We start from the raw sequence: 17,244 nt of genomic DNA, 5'->3' as shown, positions 1-17,244 counted from the left end.
AGAAGACTGTCCTTTGTTATGCTGTCACGTTCGTTGTTTACACACCCAAGAGTGGTTTTCACTTTTGCCAACCCTCCCATAAATAGACATATCTTCAACCAAAGGCCACCGCACCAGCCCAGGCACTTATATCCCGGCTTGACTCCTACATCAGTCTCTTCATTTATCACCCTGCCACTAGTCTCTCTCTTCTCCGGGCCATGTTATCCATCTGCTGCCTGGATCATTCTTCTAAAACAGCGTTCTGCACACATCACCCCACTCCTTAATAAGATCCAATAGTTACCCATTCTTTTCCGCACTAAGCTGAAACTTCAGACGCTTGGCTTTAAATCACTCAATCAGCAATCTCCTTCCAGTTTAAACACTCTCTTCTCACAATGACACCTCGGCTGGCTCTCATCTTTCCTCTCATGCTAACCTTCTCCTCGTTCCCACTTTCCCATTACTTATCCTCCCTCCACCTTGATATTCACAGCCCACACCTCTCCCCATCTTCAAAGCCCTTTTGAAATCACATTGCTTATGGGAAGTCATCCTCAATTAATTTCTCACCTCCTTACTTTAAATCTCCCAACTACCACATAATCGCTTTTGGGCCAGATAGGCACAGAAGTCTTCACAACCCCAGGCCTACCGCAGTGTAAGCTCTTTGAGGCAAGGGGTCATTTCTTCTAACTCTATTGTACACTTGCCACTCAATAAATACTACTGATTGACTGAAATCAGTCCACTTACTCCTGGATTCTAGTCTTAGCTCTCGCTAGCCAAGTCACTTACATTTCCTTTATTTTCATTTAGAATTCAAAATGAGGATAACACGAGTCCCCTAGATATTATTACAGTGGCTTCAGCTCTTCAGAAGAAAGGCACAATTTTTTAATGATATTTGTTAAGCACTTACTATGTGCCAGGCACTGTTCTAAACTCTGGGGTAGATACAAGTTAATTTGGTTGGACATAGTCCATGTCCCACATGGGACCCACAGCCTTAATCCCCATTTTACAGATGAGGTAACTGAGGCACAGAGAAGTTAAGTGACTTGCCCAAGGTCACACAGCAGACAAGTGGTGGCTCTGGGATTAGAACCCAGGTCCTTCTGACTCCCAGGCCTAAGCTTTATTCACTAGGCAACACTTCTCACTTGATATAACATGCATTTCTTTTTTTTTTTTTCCAAAACACCTAATTACTTTACAATTGAAATAAGCCAAAAAGCAATACTTACCCCAGTTAGCTTTGGAGTGCAAAATAAACTTCCACATATTACTGAAAAATAATGAGAACAATCAGGCACTATATCAAGATATAAAAGTTAGCAAATACTGAAATATGATCAAATAGAACACATTACTTTTTCATACCAGGTTTATTTTTCTGTGGAGTTGTGAACAACCGCTGCAAAACAGTTGGACTAAAACCAAAAATAATGAAAATGAAGTCTTTAGCATTATTCAACAGCTTAAAGTATAATAGTTTATACTTATGTTCAAATAACCCCATTTGAAATAAAATTATCCTTCCAGCTAAACAACCTAGTAGACCATTGCTGACAAAAATATATCCTTTATCAACTTTTATGTGGTGGTAGAATTCACACGCTCTCTATATGTAGTGTCTTCATATTCAAATCTTTAAATGATTGATGATTTAACTGGGAAAAATGGGATTTTATAATCGCACTATATTTCAGATGCCCTCATTTTACATGTTAAAGCTGTGACTAGATTCACAATAAAGACAGACTGTGTATTATGCCTCAGTTTATCATCTGCAACTGAGTCTCTGAAAAAACTTAGGAGCAGGGCTTTGGCCTATCTCCTTCTGGTCTAGGTCTCACTGCTCTCACCTTGTTATCGTCTCAGACCCTGATCACCTTATGCTCTCCTCGCTACTTCCTTTCACTGACTCCTTGAGAAGCAACAGCAACCTTTCACCGAGCAAGCAAAGGGTAGGAAGTGGGGACAGGGGTGGTCATCTCAATGCTACCCGACTTCTCTATTCATAGGACTGAAGCGTTCTTTATGAGGGTGTAGTGTTTTAATCAAATTCCACTTTAGCCAAACTTTAAAGGGTGGCCTGAGAATGTCACAGCAATGTTCTTGATACACAGAACTAAATGAAATAGTCTTAAGCAATATCATTTTCTCCACTGTGAAAATAAAGAGAGGGAAGGTTAAGTTCTGTCTTCGTTTTTTCTCTGCAAGATGAAATGCTTATGCATCATTTATTTCAACTACTTAAAAAATTCAGTTTTTGACTTTACTATTTATTTGAATCACAAATGTTTATAACATTTTAAATATATAATCTATAACATGTCTATAGCTGTCACATTGAAATAGGATTTTTGTTTGGTTTATGCCACAGAGTAATTCCAATACCTACCAATCAGTGGTATTTTTTGAGCACTTACTATGTGCAGAGCCTTACACTGAGCACCTGGAGGAGTACAATAGAGTAGGTAGATAATAATAATAATAATGATGATGTTGGTATTTGTTAAGCGCTTACTATGTGCGGAGCACTGTTCTAAGTGCTGGGGTAGATACAGGGTAATCAGGTTGTCCAACATGGGGATCACAGCCTTAATCCCTATTTTAAAAATGAGGTAACTGCGGCACAGAGAAGTTAAGTGACTTGCCCAAAGTCAGATAGCTGACAAGTGGCAGAGCTGGCATTCGAACCCATAACCTCTGACTCCCAAACCCGGGCTCTTTCCACTCATCCACGCTGCTCCTCTGATTTGGTGCTATACCAAAAGATCGTTCTCAAACTGAACTGTGTACTTTAAAACTTGTACGCTCTCCAAGAGATGAGCAACTTAATAACAAAATGCAAACTAAAATTACGTTCAACGAAGGGTAATCTTGTACAAATGCAAGTTATAACTTCTACGAAACACACAAAACAATCGCAGAATATTTAATGTTGAAGATATTCCGAGCTTCATCATACCTTTCACTCAGAAAAGAACTGAAAGGGCTGGGAACATCATTTACTTGCTGCAATTTAGTCCCTGTCATGCAATGACTTCTTTGGGAATCTTTGTTATCTGCGTCATCCTTGCCTGCAACAGGGCAAAACAATGAAAGTGTATGGTTAGTTGCCTTGTTGGGTTATGGAGAAATTCTGTGGCATCTCTCTCTCTCTCAAGGTATTTATACATCGGATATATGTTGGGATTGTTTTGGCTGCAGACTTTGAAAATGGGGATATAATCAAATTAACCTCTGGTCAAATTTTTTTTTTTAATCAACAAAGCAGTTTCATATTCTTTTTATGAGAAAAATATAAACAGGAGTTAACAAATATACTCACCTGTGTATCAGAGAAGTAAAAAATTACAGTTGATGGGTAGGGTGATTCTGGCTCATCTTAGACATATATATAGCCCAATTAGAAACATCCGGCTCATCAGAGAGCAGATACTCACGTGGATCTATGCTGCACTGATCTAAACCCTTCATGGGGGAAGGGTCGGCTGGTAGAGTCACATTTTGGTTCTTGAAGATGACCGGAGTTGAAGCCAGTTGACTATAAGTAGAGGGCTTCCGCTGGGGTGTTTTGAAAACATTTGGTTCACAGGACCTAGTTTTACATTCTGGATCTTCTGAAGTTGTGGAATTATAAGGTGGAGCTTCTAAACTAAGTTCTTCAAACCAGTTGAGGCTTATTGGCCCTAGGTCTATAAAAAAAAAATCAAGGAACAAATCACACCTCACTCGAACTAGGCTTTAAATGGTAGTGCCCAACTTCAATTGTTATTACTCAACTGGAGTGAAAAAGACTTGGAAAAAAAAGGACAAGGCATTAGACTGTTGGCTAGTAAATGCTACAGAAGTTCCCGCTTTTTTAAAGCAGTCTCATGGATTGCTGTTGACCCGGGACAAAAATGAGCTCCAGGGATTGCATCAAGGATGGGTTCAAGAGGGCACCAAAACAGCTGTTTCAAGGTTCAAATGAGAAACCAGAAACAGGAATTAGTTCTCCTCCTGTATATGACTTCTCCCTTCCCACCACTCCTATCTCACCATGCAGCCAGGTTGGCTAACTTTTAGAATTTGTCTGAAAAATGTGTCATCTCTAGGACACCACCACCTAAAATTTATTAAAAGATTATAATATACACATATTAAACTGGAGTGCGGTATGATTTCATTTGTTACGCTACTTCAGAAAACACCATGGAAAACTAGCCACCAACCCTCTGTTTTTGAGAATACCAAGTTTAAACACTTGAGCTGTCTCTAACAAGGTTCAGAATTCCTGAAGCCACTCTGAATTCACTCATATTCCCAAGCCTTGGGACAGGGAGTGAAATGGGGCAGCTTGGACATTGCTAATAAATAAATGGTGGCATTTGGTAAGCGCTTACTATGTGCAAAGCACTGTTCTAAGCGCTGGGGGATACAAGGTGATCAGGTTGTCCCACATGGGGCTCACAGTTTTAATCCCCTTTTACAGATGAGGTTACTGAGGCCCAGAGAAGTGAAGTGACTTGCCCAAAGTCACACAGTTGGCAAGTGGCGGAACCAGTATTCGAACCCATGACCTCGGACTCCCAAGCCCGGGCTCTTTCCACTGTACCATGCTGCTAATGAGAATGGATTCCCTGGATTCAACTAATATGGGACAGTTAAGAAGCAGTGTGGCCTGATGGAAAGAGCTCAGGCCTGGGAGTCGGAGGACCCGGGTTCTAATCCTGACTCTACCAGTGCCTTCTGTGGGTCTTGGACTAGTCACAACCCAGCCAGCACACTTTGCTCCTCTAACAACAATCTATTCACGGTACTGCAATCTCCCCTATTTCGCTGCAGATTCCTTGCCCACGTCTCCACCTTTAGAGCCCTCCTAAAGTCCCAACTCCCTAAGAGGCCTTCCCTGACTAGGCTAAATCCTCATTTCCCATACTTGCCTTCCTATGTTCCCTCCAGACTGTAAATTCCTTGTGGGCAGGGAATATGTCTTCCAACTCTGTTATATTGTTAGATTGTACTCTCCCAAGCACTTAGAACAGTGCTCAGCTGAGGGTAAGCACTCAAATATGATAGATTGATCATCTAGGCACTTCCCTTAAGCACTTAGACTGTCAGGCCCTTGAGAGACAGGGACTGTGCCCAACCTCACTTGACACCAAGAACAGTATTTGACACATAGTTACCGCTTAAATACCATAACCCCATGGCACTTACGTATATATCCCTATAGTACGTCATTTCCCCTATCTGTAATTTATTTTAATATCTGTCTCCCCTTCCAGACTGTAAATTCTTTGTGGGCAAGGACCGTGTCTACCAACTCTACTGTACTATCTCAAACCCTTAATACAGGACTCTGTACTGTAAGCACTCAATTAACACAATTAATTAATTGAGTAGCGAGTCCCGCACTGGACTGGCCCATAGGTTTCTTGGGGCCTCAACCTGTGCTGGATTGAGTTGTCACTGAGCCCAGTCCAATTGGACTCAGTCTCGGAAAGTCGCCGGTCCTCTGAATTCCACCCCTCACTTCAGAAGGGACCTGCAGTGTAGGAGCTGAGGTGCCAATGCACAAATGTGTTGCTAGACACGCTGCTCTCTGGACTTCAACCCAGCAGGCACACACTTTTTAAAAATGATCTGTGAAGTGCTTATTCAGTGCCAGGCCCTGTACCAAACACTAGGGTAGAGCCACGGTAATCAGGATGAACGCAGTCCCTGTCCCACTTAGGGATCATAGTCTCAACCCCCATTATACAGTTGAGTGAATGGAGGCACAGAGAAGTTAGGGGACTTGCCCAAGGACACACAGCAGAAAACCCTATTTGTATTGTTAATGAGATGTACATCCCCTTGATTCTATTTATTGCTATTGTTTTTGTCTGTCTCCCCCGATTAGACTGTAAACCCGTCAAAGGGCAGGGATTGTCTCTGTTGACGAATTGTACATTCCAAGCGCTTAGTACAGTGCTTTGCGTATAGTAAGCGCTCAGTAAATACTATTGAATTAAAGTGGTGGTGCCATGATCAGAACCCAGGACCCAATCCGCTAGGCTACCCTATTTCTCCAATACTTTCTGGAGCATCTCCAGATTCGGCCAATCAGTGGCATTCACCGAAACACCTACTGTGTTCAGAAAGCTTGGGAGCCCACAATAAAGGTAAATGATAAAGTTCGTGCCCTCAAGCACCTTACGATCTTATAAAGGACGTCCAATTACGTCAACCTGGACCCACTTCCAGTTTTGACCAGGTCACCGCTCTACAGAAACTAGAACTAAAACCCACAGGGTTGGAACGAACCAGATTTCTGACCCACGAAATACTGATCCAGTCCTTTCGCAAGACCTTCTAAGGCAAAAGGAAGAAACGCTTCCAATCTAGTCATTTCAGTCATATAAACTTTATCCAATTAAGTGGAAAACGTGGCTCAGTGGAAAGAGCACAGGCTCGAGAGTCAGAGGTCATGAGTTTGAATCCCAGCTCTGCCACTTGTCAGCTCTGTGACTGTGGGCAAGTCACTTCACTTCTCCGTGCCTCAGTTACCTCATCTGTAAAATGGGGATAAACTGTGAGCCTCACGTGGGACAACCTGATTGCCTTGTATCTACCCCAGCGCTTAGAGCAGTGTTCAGCACATAGTAAGCGCTTAACAAATACCAACATTATTATTACCTGAGTTGCTGCATCGAGCCTTAAAAATTTCAAAGAAGGTTGGCCTTTCCTTGGGTTCGACAGGCATTTTCTTCCTCCTAAAAGTAACACTGGTAGAGGTGGCGATTAAATCTGCAAAGTAAGAAAGCAATCTGCGGTAAATGGGCAAAGCGACCCTAGAAACAGAACTGGTGTGTGTTTCCCTTGTCATTATGCTGAAAACAAGCCAAGCCGGAGTGAGGTGTTGAGCTCAAAATTGCAAAACTAAGGAGACTGTGTGAGGTTGCTGTCAAAGTAATGGATTGTGAAAGGCTTCTGGTGCTGCAGCAACTGGGTGAGGGGAGGCTACAGCTGTGTCAGGGAAGGGGCTCCAAGGGAGGGGGTTTGGGGAATTAAAAAAAAGGGTGGAGAAGGGGCGGGATGGGATGCAGGAATATCAACACCCCCAAGATACTGATGCGTTTTTACTAGTTCTGATGCGTATATATCTATAATCCTATTTATATTGACACCTGTTTACTTGTTTTGATGTCTTGCCTCTTCCAAACTCTAAATCCAGTGTGGGCAGAGATTGCCTTGTCCCTCTTTACTGCTGAAGTCTGAACGCTTAGTACAGTGCTCTGCACTTAGTAAGCGCTCAATAAATCCAACTGAATGAATGAATCTCGTGTTCACTCTGGGGGGTCTGGTGCGTTTGGAGAAAACAGGTCCAGCCCAGTGCTGGGGAGCCCATTCATTCAGTCGATCGTATTTCTTGAGCATTTACTGTGTGCAAAGCACTGTGCTACGAGAAGCGGCGGGGCTCAGTGGAAAGAGCCCGGGCTTGGGAGTCCGAGGTCATGGCAGAGCCGCTTCTCGGCTGTGTGGGCGAGTCACTTCACTGGGCCTCAGTGGCCCCATCTGTAAAATGGGGATGAAAACTGGGAGCCTCCCATGGGACCACCTGATGACCCTGTCTCTCCCCCAGCGCTTAGCACAGTGCTGGGCACATACTAAGCGCTTAAGGAACCCCCCAAAATACTATGGTAACTATTACAGTGCTCTGCCCCCCCCCCCCGTAAGCGCTCAAGAAATGCGGCTGAATGAATGAATGGATGAATGAATGGCTGAGGCGCAGGGAAGTGACTTTCCCCCCTCTTCCCACCCGTCCCCGCCCCCGGGCCCCAAGGAGGGGTCGGGCCGGCCTGATCTGGTCTGGTTTGGACTGGTGTGGTGTGGTGTGGGTGGGCAGGAGGAGGCTCCATCCCCGTCGCCCTCACTAACCGGGGACAGCGTGTCATGGCGGCCCGTCCGCAGGCCCCCCGATTCCCTCAGAAGCACGAGCGGCGACGACGCATGCGCAGACGCGCGCGCGCGCGCGACCCCTGAGGGGAGGGTCCCGATGGAGCCGAAGCGCCCTCCTCACGCGCCCCGACCCCATTTCCGCCCCCCCCCCCCGCCGGCCCTTTTCAAGTCTCCGCGCGCGCTCCCCCACCACGTGACCAGGCCGGCTCTCCCCCATCACGTGACCAGGCCGTCCCTTCTCCCCCCGCCCCTTCCCCCACCACGTGACGAGGCTCGCTTTCCCCCACCACGTGACCAGGTCGTCCTTCCCCCCCTCCCCACCACGTGACCAGGGCGCCCCGCCTCGTTCTCGCCCGGCGGTGCTAGGACGGACAGTGATGGTGCTTGTTAGGCGCTTACTACGTGCCCAGCACTCCGTGGTGACCCCCTGGCAGCCCGCGCTTCTTTTCCTTTCTTTAAGGTGTTTAAGCTTTTATGGGGTATCAGGCGCTGGACTAAGCGCTGCCTCAAAGAGCAGGTTGGCTTAGTGGGAATTCAATTCAATTGTATTTATTGAGCGCTTACTCTGTGCAGAGCACTGTACTAAGCGCTTGGAATGGACAAATCGGCAACAGATAGAGACAGTCCCTGCCCTCTGACGGCCTTACCGTCTAATCGGGGGAGACGGACAAAAACAATAGCCATAAATCCCAGGCTTGGAGGCAGAGGTCGTGGGTTCTAATCCCGCCCCCGCCACTTGTCTGCTGTGTGACCTTGACAAGTCACTTAACGTCTCTGGGCCTCAGTTCCCTTAGCTGTAAAATGGGGATTAAAAGTGTGAGCCCCTGTGGGACAACCTGGTTACCCTGTATCTACCCCAGCGCTTAGAACAGTGCATGGGATAATGGCGAAAGTCATTCAACTTCTCTGGGCCTCAGTTATTCATTCAATTAATTCATAACCAATACTATAATTATTATATAAACTAATCGGGTTGGACACAGCTCAAATATCCTTAACAAAGCACTTAACAAATACCAACATTATTATTCTGTTGCCGACTTGTACATTCCAAGTGCTTAGTACAGTGCTGTGCACATAGTAAGTGTTCAATAAATACTATTGAATTAATTATTATTATTATATCCCACATGGGGCTCCCAGTCCAAATCCCTATTTTACAAATTAACTGAGGCGCAGATATGTTATTATTATTATTATTATTATTATTATGTTAATGATAATAATGATGGTATTTGCTATGCACTTACTATGTGCCAAGCACTGTTCTAAGCACTGGGGTAGATACAAGGTCATCAGGTTGTCCCACGTGGAGCTCAGTCTTAATCCCCATTTTCCAGATGAGGGAACTGAGGCACAGAGAACTTAAGTGACTTGCCCACAGTCACTCAGCTAAGTGGCGAAGTCAGGATTCGAACCCAGACCTCTGACTACCAAGCCCGTGGTCTTTCCACTGAGCCACGCTGCTTCACAAGAAGATGGAGATATAGATGAAGACTATGAGCCCCATGTGGGACAACCTTCATTCATTCACTCAATAGTATTTATTGATTCTATTTATTGCTATTGTTTTTGTCTATCTGTCTCCCCCGATTAGACTGTAGGCCCATCAGTGGGCAGGGACTGTCTCTACCTGTTGCCGATTTGTACACTCCAAGTGCTTAGTACAGTGCTCTGCACATAGTAAGCGCTCCATAAATACTATTGAATGAATTTGAGTGACCCCTGCGTGCATGGCCTAACTCGAAATAGTTGAAGTCCAGAACAACCAAATAAGCACAAAGCCTGGCATAGAGAATACTACTTCATAGTACTTTAATTACTTTAATTCATCATCTAAATTTAAAAACCACTTAGGGGATGGGCTGGGCAAAGGCTGTGGGGGAAAGGGGATGGCTCCTTCAAGCAGCATAATCGTTTAATCAGTCTAAACTTCCAAGTGGAACAAGCCCACTCTGACACCGGCCCAGTGACACTCAACACCAAACGTTTAGTAGAGCGTCACGCTTAGGAGGCGCTCAATCAGTAGTTACTACTGTTGAGAGGCTTTCAATAGAATCAAGGTTTCCCTCCTTCCCTCTCTCCCACCCAGGGGAAAGAATGAATCCAGCCTGAGGATTTGGGAGCAAACTAAATAAAATGCTCTATTAACAAATTGCCCAACTCTCTCTAGGTTTATTTCAAACAACTCTGTCGCAAGGGTCAGAAGAGCTTTAACCCCTATCGAGTGGAAGCCATCCAGTGCCAAGTGAGTCTACTTCACTCTGTATGTGACAGGGATTGTGTCTGACCTGTGTATTTACCTCAGCGTTTAGTAGAGCGTGTGGCAGAGGGCAAGCACTTGACTGCTGTCATTATTATTATTATGCCACCTCTATCGTAAGTCTGGCTCAAGCCTCCAACCTGCTCACTTCACCATGGAACAGATACTTACTGGAGTGTCTGCCTAAGCTTCCCTTTTAAGGAATGAATTTAGGATTGGCCTGTAGAGACTTGATTTACCTATCCTCAAGCTACAGGAGAGGTATTTGGAAGTCGGTCTATCTTCCACTTTGCCTAGGTTGGATATGAACCTTCTGCTATCTGAATTTAGACTGTAAGCTCCTGTGGGGAGGAAATTTATTATTGTACTGTACTTTCCCAAGTGCTCAGTACAGTGCTCTGCACACAGTAAGCCCTTCAATAAATACGAGTGACTGAATGAATTAATTTAAGAACCTACAGAGATGTCATCTCAATTCCTTTTTTCACCTATTCCAGCCCTAGAAAGTTCCCTCGCCTCTAATGGGATGCTTCAAGTCCATTTTCCTTTGCTCCATTCTGAGGGGAACGATGAAGCTCGGTGTGTGGAAGCCTTTTGCTTAGATAAAAGTAAAGGCCTCCCTCACCAAGTCTGTTTTTTCCACCTCTTTCTGGTAAGCTTATTCCATTTTCAGTACACCATTTTTGGCTACACGATATGCAAATGAAACAACCAAAGTTTTTTTCCATGGGGACTCAAAGTCAGGGCAGCCGTTAATTGGGTTTTAGACTGTGGTGACAATCGGGTCTTCAGCTGGTCTGTCCCTCACCTGGTACAGATTAGGGCCCCAATTTCCTTACTGTCCGAGGTCTCCGTTTCCAGCTTTCCTCCCCTGTGGCTCCCGTCGCTGACTCCCACAGCTTGGAAGCAGCGCCCGTGTTCCCGGGGGCCTGGGAGGGGAACGCAGACGGGGTTGGGGTGAGATGAGAAGTCGCCCTGGCGAGAAGCTTCGGGTCAGTGGATTTCCACAGAGAACCTTACGGTGTGGGTCTTGACGATGGCGTTGCGTTAGGTAACCTTGGTCCGTTGCTTCTGGGTCAGCCGAAGGGTGCCTGGTGTCCTCGAGGGCTGAGAGCGGCTGCCATCCCCACCCCAAGTCCTCAGTTCCTTCCCTCACCACCATCCGCTCCAGTACAGCCTGGCCTTTCTTCATTGTTCCGTCAGCCATGTCACCTTGCCCCAGAAACTTAGCTCTAATGGGTTAAACTGCTAGCGTGGCATAGGAATATCACAGATACAGAAATGCGGCAGCACAAAACAACCTGAGTACAAGAAACAGTGAATTTAAAAGTCACTGGAACTGATTTTTCCTCACCCTGGGCAACCCCTAACCATCACCCTAAAGACCATTCAATAGGGGATGTAAAAATGGTAGACCTACCTTATTTTGGGGTTCCTTATCTAAACCTTGTTGAATTTCACCTGGTGTGTCAGATGTTGAGCAATTCCTCGATTACTCCCATCACCACCACCATCATCCCATAATGCTTTGATTTTACCAGCCTTTTGTTAGACCAACTGAACCCGTGCAGTTCGCATGGAAACCTGATTCCTTCTCAAAACCCTTCTAAATTCTCCTCATCTCTCAAGGATTCTAGACAGTAAGTAAACCATTCTGTATTTATCCCAGAATTTAGGGCAGTACTTCACACATAGTAAGCACACAGTGAATACAGCAAATACCAGAACTGTCTGCAATATTCAGATCAGAAACTGGCCGGGAGACTGACCTCCCAGGACCTTTGTTGTTTGGGGTTTTTTTTTCTAAATATACTCGTTTGGGGATTCCAGGATCAAGCTTGTCATTGTATTTCTTCTGACCCCTATGTGATACATGCCTTTCCTTCACATTGACCATCTTCGGTAAAACTACTTTGAGGATCCAAAGTTTCCGGGGTCCCTCAGGTGAAGATCTCTATCACAGGTTAAATACCAAATGAGGGGGCACGATTGAACTTATATTTCAGATAGACGAGACCTGCCCTAAAGCGGACGTTAGGATATCGATATTCTGACTGAAATGCAAAGCCACTGCCATAAAAAACAGTGAGAGAGATGGAACTTCTTTGTCTTGTCTCCTAAAGATGTGTCAGAGTCTCGTTGCTCCTGCCCTCAGAAGAAGACACATTGACCTGAAACGACTTCACCGGCAGGAGCTCTGTGGCCGCTGCAAAGGGAAACCATTATCCTGTGACAATACCTACAGTTTCAAGTATATATCTGATGGCTAACAACTTCTACACAGCACTTTAGAACCCTAGAACACTCTACCTCTTCTGTGTAACTTGGCTTTGACCTCAGGTTTTTGACCTGGCACTGGAAAATGGATTAGACTTTTGTACCCCTTTTGGTAAAAGTGGTGTAACAGAAATGTACGGTGTGACTAGAATGGAAAATAAAATCAGCTCATCTAAAACTTCAGAGGCAGGCTTCAGTTTGGTATCGAGGATTGCCGGGGGGAGGGGGGTGGAATTGCTATTCAGACCCAGCTGGGCTGTGGTATAGAAGTACCATTTAATCTATCAATGGTATTTATTGAGCACTCAGTGTGGGCAGAGAACTGAACTAAGCACTTGGAAGTGTACAATATAATAGAGTGGGTAGTTATCCTCCAGGAGCTTACGGTCTAGTGGAACACGAGCCCCTGAAAATCCCACACAGGACCTGCATTTAAAAATTTTTAAACCTGGTAAATAAGACTTCTTATGCACCCCTCTGGAACTAATCAGCCTTGTCTCAAAGATGCCAGGAGCAACATCTGCATGGGGAAACATTGGCAGACAGTCTGGTTATAGCAGTGACATTTTTCTGTATTCTGCTGGGGCCAAAATTAACCTGCCATCCAAGCACAATCCCACCAGACCAACGCCTTTACGGACGGTGTTACCCCAGCAGGGCAAGAGGCTCGTTTTTCTGTCTGCTCGTTAAGGAAACGGCAATTTTCAAAAAGCTGGTCTTCCCTCTGAAGTTGGCACAGCGGTGCTAAATTTTGATGCATTCCATTTCTCCCTGATTTATTTTCCAATCTATTTTCAAGTAGATTCCAGACAAGCAGCCATGATGGAAGGTGCCTTCTCTGCCCGGGATCGTCTGGGTCCGCACCCCAGAGAGAGCACAGACTCCGTCGGCCGGGGTACAGACGGTCGAGCAGAAAATCTTCATTAGCGGGTTCGATCCAGCGTTGGGTTACAGACCCATATCTTTTAGGTCTATGGATGTACTAAATAAAATGTCAAACAAAGTTACTTCACAAAAACATTAAGTGTATTTACAGAGCGAATAAGTTACATGGATCATGTTTGATCAGGAGCGTCTTCGAGGGCAAGAGATTTGCATGCACCCCATCTCACTTGACAGCATTTAGATATGTGTGTCTGGGGCGGGGGGGAACCGAGAAGAATGAATGACCTTTTCTATATTACAAATAAAATACGACCTGTTATGGAATGAGGTGAACTTGCATTTCACCTTTGACGTTTGTCTTCCACACGGACATTAAATAAAAATATGCATGCACAATGGGGCAACAATCAGAGTCCTGCAAGGTGGATGTCTAATTTCTACAAAACGGCAAAGTTAATTCAAATCAGCAACCATCCTTTCAGAGTATAAATATGTTCATAAAAGCAACCTTCTAGTAAAAAGCAGCCAAGATCCTTTAAAAAAAAAATCTACCAAGACCATTTCTGGTCCTTGGGTCCTAATAACAGACCTATGTAGAGCAATCCAGTACCTTCAGAGACAGTAGCCTAGCAACATTAGGAAATGTACTTTGTAGCAGCTCGTTTGAGATACAGTAATTATACGCAAATTACAGTGTCCACTGGAATCGGAGTCCATTTACAATTGCAATTTCGTCTACCCAGGCTCTCAGCTTCCGGTCCACCGCCTCAAAACGTTTGGTGGTCAGCTTCATTCTGCCCGCTCCCTCAGCCAAAAACAAAACAACAAAAAAGAGGCAGGGTGTGTGGGGGGGTGTTAGGGGTGGGGGGAGGTACAAGTTTTAAGGATACTGAAAAAGATATTCTTGAGCGAAGGAAACATTGCACTTTTGCCAACCTAATGTAAGTTTCTAGAAAGGAAGGGATCGTTCACTGGAGTGGGCTCCGGGACCCACTGCCCATCGCTACCTCAGCAGTGAGTCGTCAGTGCCCGGTGAGGCGCTAGTGACGGGCCTGTGCGGCGCAACATGAAGGCCTGGTGTCATCCGGGTCGCCAGAGGCTCCCTCTGTTCTGTCGGTATTGCTATACGCTTGGGGCTTTGCCCACTTTCTTGGAGATAAAGTCCCACAGGGAACAAGAGGAAGAACGGTCTGACCGAGCCTTTCTAAAGCAGAGAAGACACCACGCGCCCTCACTCCCGCAGGGCAGCACTCCTCGGCTAGTGCGGCCCGCGGGGGAGCGGCTCTGGTCAGAGACTCGTGCCGGAGACGCTGGAGTCCGGAAGAAATGTTGTGACGGCCCGGTAGCTCTGAGCCCGGCGGATCATGTCGCGGATTTCTACGTTCAGCTCCATCAGCTTGGTGCAGATCTCGGTCAGGCTCTGGTTGGAGCCCACCAGGGCGTACGTGCCCGTCTGTCCCAGCGTTTGATGCCGGAAGTAAATGTTCAGCAGCGTCTGGACCTCGTCGTCGGAGCTACTGCCGAAGATGTCATTGGGCCACAGACTCCTGCAAGGGAGACACAGGCGAGACCCGTCTGTAGCTTCACTACCTGGATGCGTCCTTATCGTGCCGGCGAAGCGGCGAGGGTTTGGAGCGTCCAGGGCTCAAATTACTTTGGGCTCCGAGTCGGAGACATGGCCTTCTCAAAGGGGAAACGTACTTGAGTAGTCAAATTTGCCCCGTTTTGAAACTTGTGGAAAATCAGCTGTGTGGACTTGTGTGGGGCCCAAGTCCTGAAAAACTACCTCAGTGTCTATGTTCCCAGCACGTCCCCCTCACAATTTTAGGGATGGGAATTGACTGCCCTTTGAATTATTTCCATGCCAATTTCCAAATAAGGGAAGCAGCATGGCCTAGTGGATAGAGTACAGGTCCGGAAGTCAGAAGGACCTGGATTCTAATTCTGGCTCCACCACTTGTCTGCTGGGCGACCCTGGGCACGTCGCTTGATAGATCTGTGCCTCAGTTACCTCATCTGTAAAATGGGGATTAAGCCTGTGAGCCCCACGTGGGACAGGGACTATGTCCAACCCGATTTGCTGGTTTCCACCCCAGGGCTACGTACATTGCCTGGCACATAGTAAGTGCTTAACAAATATCACAGCTATTATTGTGTACACTTTAACCTTTCCTAACATTTTTGAGGTGATAAAAAGCATCAGTCCTACTGGACTGTAAGGTCCTTGAGGGCAGGGGTCAATCACTATGCGCAGAGCACTGTAAAGGAGTTGGTGGACCTGGTCTCTGCCCATAAGGAGCTGCCCTTAGAGTCTCGAAGGCGACACAGACATCACAGTAAATTTCACAGAGAGATCATGTCTTCTATCTCTTCTGTGCCCTTCCAAGCACTTAACACAGTGCTCGGAAGGCAGTAGGTATTGAATACGTACTATTGATTGATGTGTCTGTCAAGAGAGGAGCAAAGTGTGTTCATTCTATTTGAATGGGGTTATTAGCTATTTGGAAAGCAGGGATAATATCCACAGTGAGGCAGGGTGGTCTAGTGGATGGAGCACAGGCCTGGGAGTCAGAAGGACCTGGGATCTAACCGCAGCTCTGCCACTTGCCTGCTGTGGACCTTAGGCAACTCACTTTACTTCTCTGTGCCTCAGTTACCTCATCTGTGAAAGGTGGGGATTAAAACTGTGAGCCCCATGTGGGACATGGACTGTGTCCAACCTGATGAGCTTGTATCTACCCCATTGCTCAGTACAGTGCCTGGCACACAGTAAGTGCCTAACAAATACCATGAAAACAAAAACAAAAGCGACACCAATAAACTGGAAATGTGGCCCTACTTAATAGGATGGGCCACAGTAGCGTCACATACCCCAAGGAACTGTAAGCTCGTCTCTACACTGTAGGCTTCTTGTGGGCAGGGATTGTGCCTGTTATTCTGCTATACTGTACTCTCCCAAACACTTAGTACAGCACTCTGCACACAGTAAGAGTTCAATAAATATTACAGACAGTCAAAAACGAGGAAAAACACTCACAGGTAGCTTGGGCTGAGGAGGCAAGAAAACCCGTCATGCTCCAGATAGAGCCAGATTGCTGGAGGACTCTCCCTCCGTTAGTCAAGTGGGGAAGACAGGCAGAGAGTACCTTGTAATTACCGCAGTGGCTAGCACACTGTTAGCACTTAACAGACCCCACAACTCCTCCACTTTCCACTTCTCAAACGACAATGAGCGCACGCCTTAAATGAAGAAACCTCGCATCCAGGAAGACTTGCCTGCATTCCCTGATCTGCCGTAAAGCTTTGCCGAGTTCGTTGTTTTTCAGGCACTCCAGCATGGCCTGGATGGCCGCTTCCGTGGAACCGAACGCGGGCTCCGGCCAAGCGGGATCGATGTAGAGAGGGTCGGCCGCGATGGCCGTGGTGGCTTCCTTCAGGTGTTTCTTCAAGTCACTCAGTTCGCGAGACATGTTCAGCAGCTGGAGGAAGAATAAATCCACTTGGAACTCCTACCCTCCCTCTGATAGGTGTGCCCTCGGGCTCCATGGGGACACAGATATGGTACTGCCTGAAAATCTTGATAACCAAGGGTGACCCTGACTCACTGCGTGTTCTGGGGTCAAAGGGGCAGGTAGCCATTTTCCATATGCAGACACAAGCCTCGCCAGTGGGGACACGGCATCCTACGTAGGTACGCATATGTTTCATTTAAGAGCGGTGCGTTTCCCATGCCTTTGCTTCAGATTTCATTTTGCCAGCAGGTGGAAAGAGCTCTGGACGATTCTCCATGATATCCTTTACCACCCATTCTTGGGTCACCGGATGAAAGAATGACAGACAAACTTGAGGAGGCGAAGGAAGATGGGCAAAGCCCCAAAGTAGAGCTATTACTGATTTCC

General features: G+C 46.2%; 2 protein-coding genes and 1 non-coding gene across 12 annotated transcripts in view; 1 reads left to right on the top strand and 2 right to left on the bottom strand.

Moving 5' to 3' along the window:
- Positions 1–7,986, bottom strand: part of BRCA2 (BRCA2 DNA repair associated) — a 38,205-nt gene extending 30,219 nt beyond the window's left edge. The window contains exons 1-6 of the mRNA XM_007668699.3: positions 7,900–7,986; positions 6,658–6,768; positions 3,438–3,689; positions 2,960–3,071; positions 1,366–1,415; positions 1,230–1,270 (exon numbers count right to left, since the gene is read on the bottom strand). Coding sequence (XP_007666889.2) covers positions 1,230–1,270; positions 1,366–1,415; positions 2,960–3,071; positions 3,438–3,689; positions 6,658–6,724 — 522 coding nt within the window. The 5' untranslated portion in view covers positions 6,725–6,768; positions 7,900–7,986. The remainder of the gene's footprint in view (positions 1–1,229; positions 1,271–1,365; positions 1,416–2,959; positions 3,072–3,437; positions 3,690–6,657; positions 6,769–7,899) is intronic.
- A 292-nt stretch (positions 7,987–8,278) lies between these two features.
- On the top strand, positions 8,279–12,643 carry LOC103170481. Of its 2 annotated transcripts, XR_003753944.2 has the most exons (5): positions 8,279–8,380; positions 10,094–10,168; positions 10,681–10,835; positions 11,725–11,823; positions 12,307–12,643. It is a non-coding gene; the product is annotated as a zygote arrest 1 like (transcript). The 2 variants fall into 2 exon arrangements; XR_003753943.2 differs by having other exon boundaries at positions 11,725–12,643.
- Positions 12,644–13,464: 821 nt separating this feature from the next.
- The window catches only part of FRY (FRY microtubule binding protein), a 262,289-nt gene continuing 258,509 nt past the window's right edge, over positions 13,465–17,244 (bottom strand). For all 9 annotated transcript variants that reach the window (XM_007668511.4, XM_029048275.2, XM_007668507.4 and 6 more), the window contains 2 exons: positions 16,622–16,824; positions 13,465–14,892 (listed from right to left, as the gene is read on the bottom strand). In XM_007668511.4, the coding sequence (XP_007666701.1) occupies positions 14,634–14,892; positions 16,622–16,824 (462 nt within the window). In that variant the 3' untranslated portion in view covers positions 13,465–14,633. The remainder of the gene's footprint in view (positions 14,893–16,621; positions 16,825–17,244) is intronic.

This window comes from Ornithorhynchus anatinus, chromosome 20, assembly GCF_004115215.2.
Source record: "Ornithorhynchus anatinus isolate Pmale09 chromosome 20, mOrnAna1.pri.v4, whole genome shotgun sequence".
Taxonomy (NCBI): domain Eukaryota; kingdom Metazoa; phylum Chordata; class Mammalia; order Monotremata; family Ornithorhynchidae; genus Ornithorhynchus; species Ornithorhynchus anatinus.
This window is presented reverse-complemented; position numbering and strand designations above follow the sequence as displayed.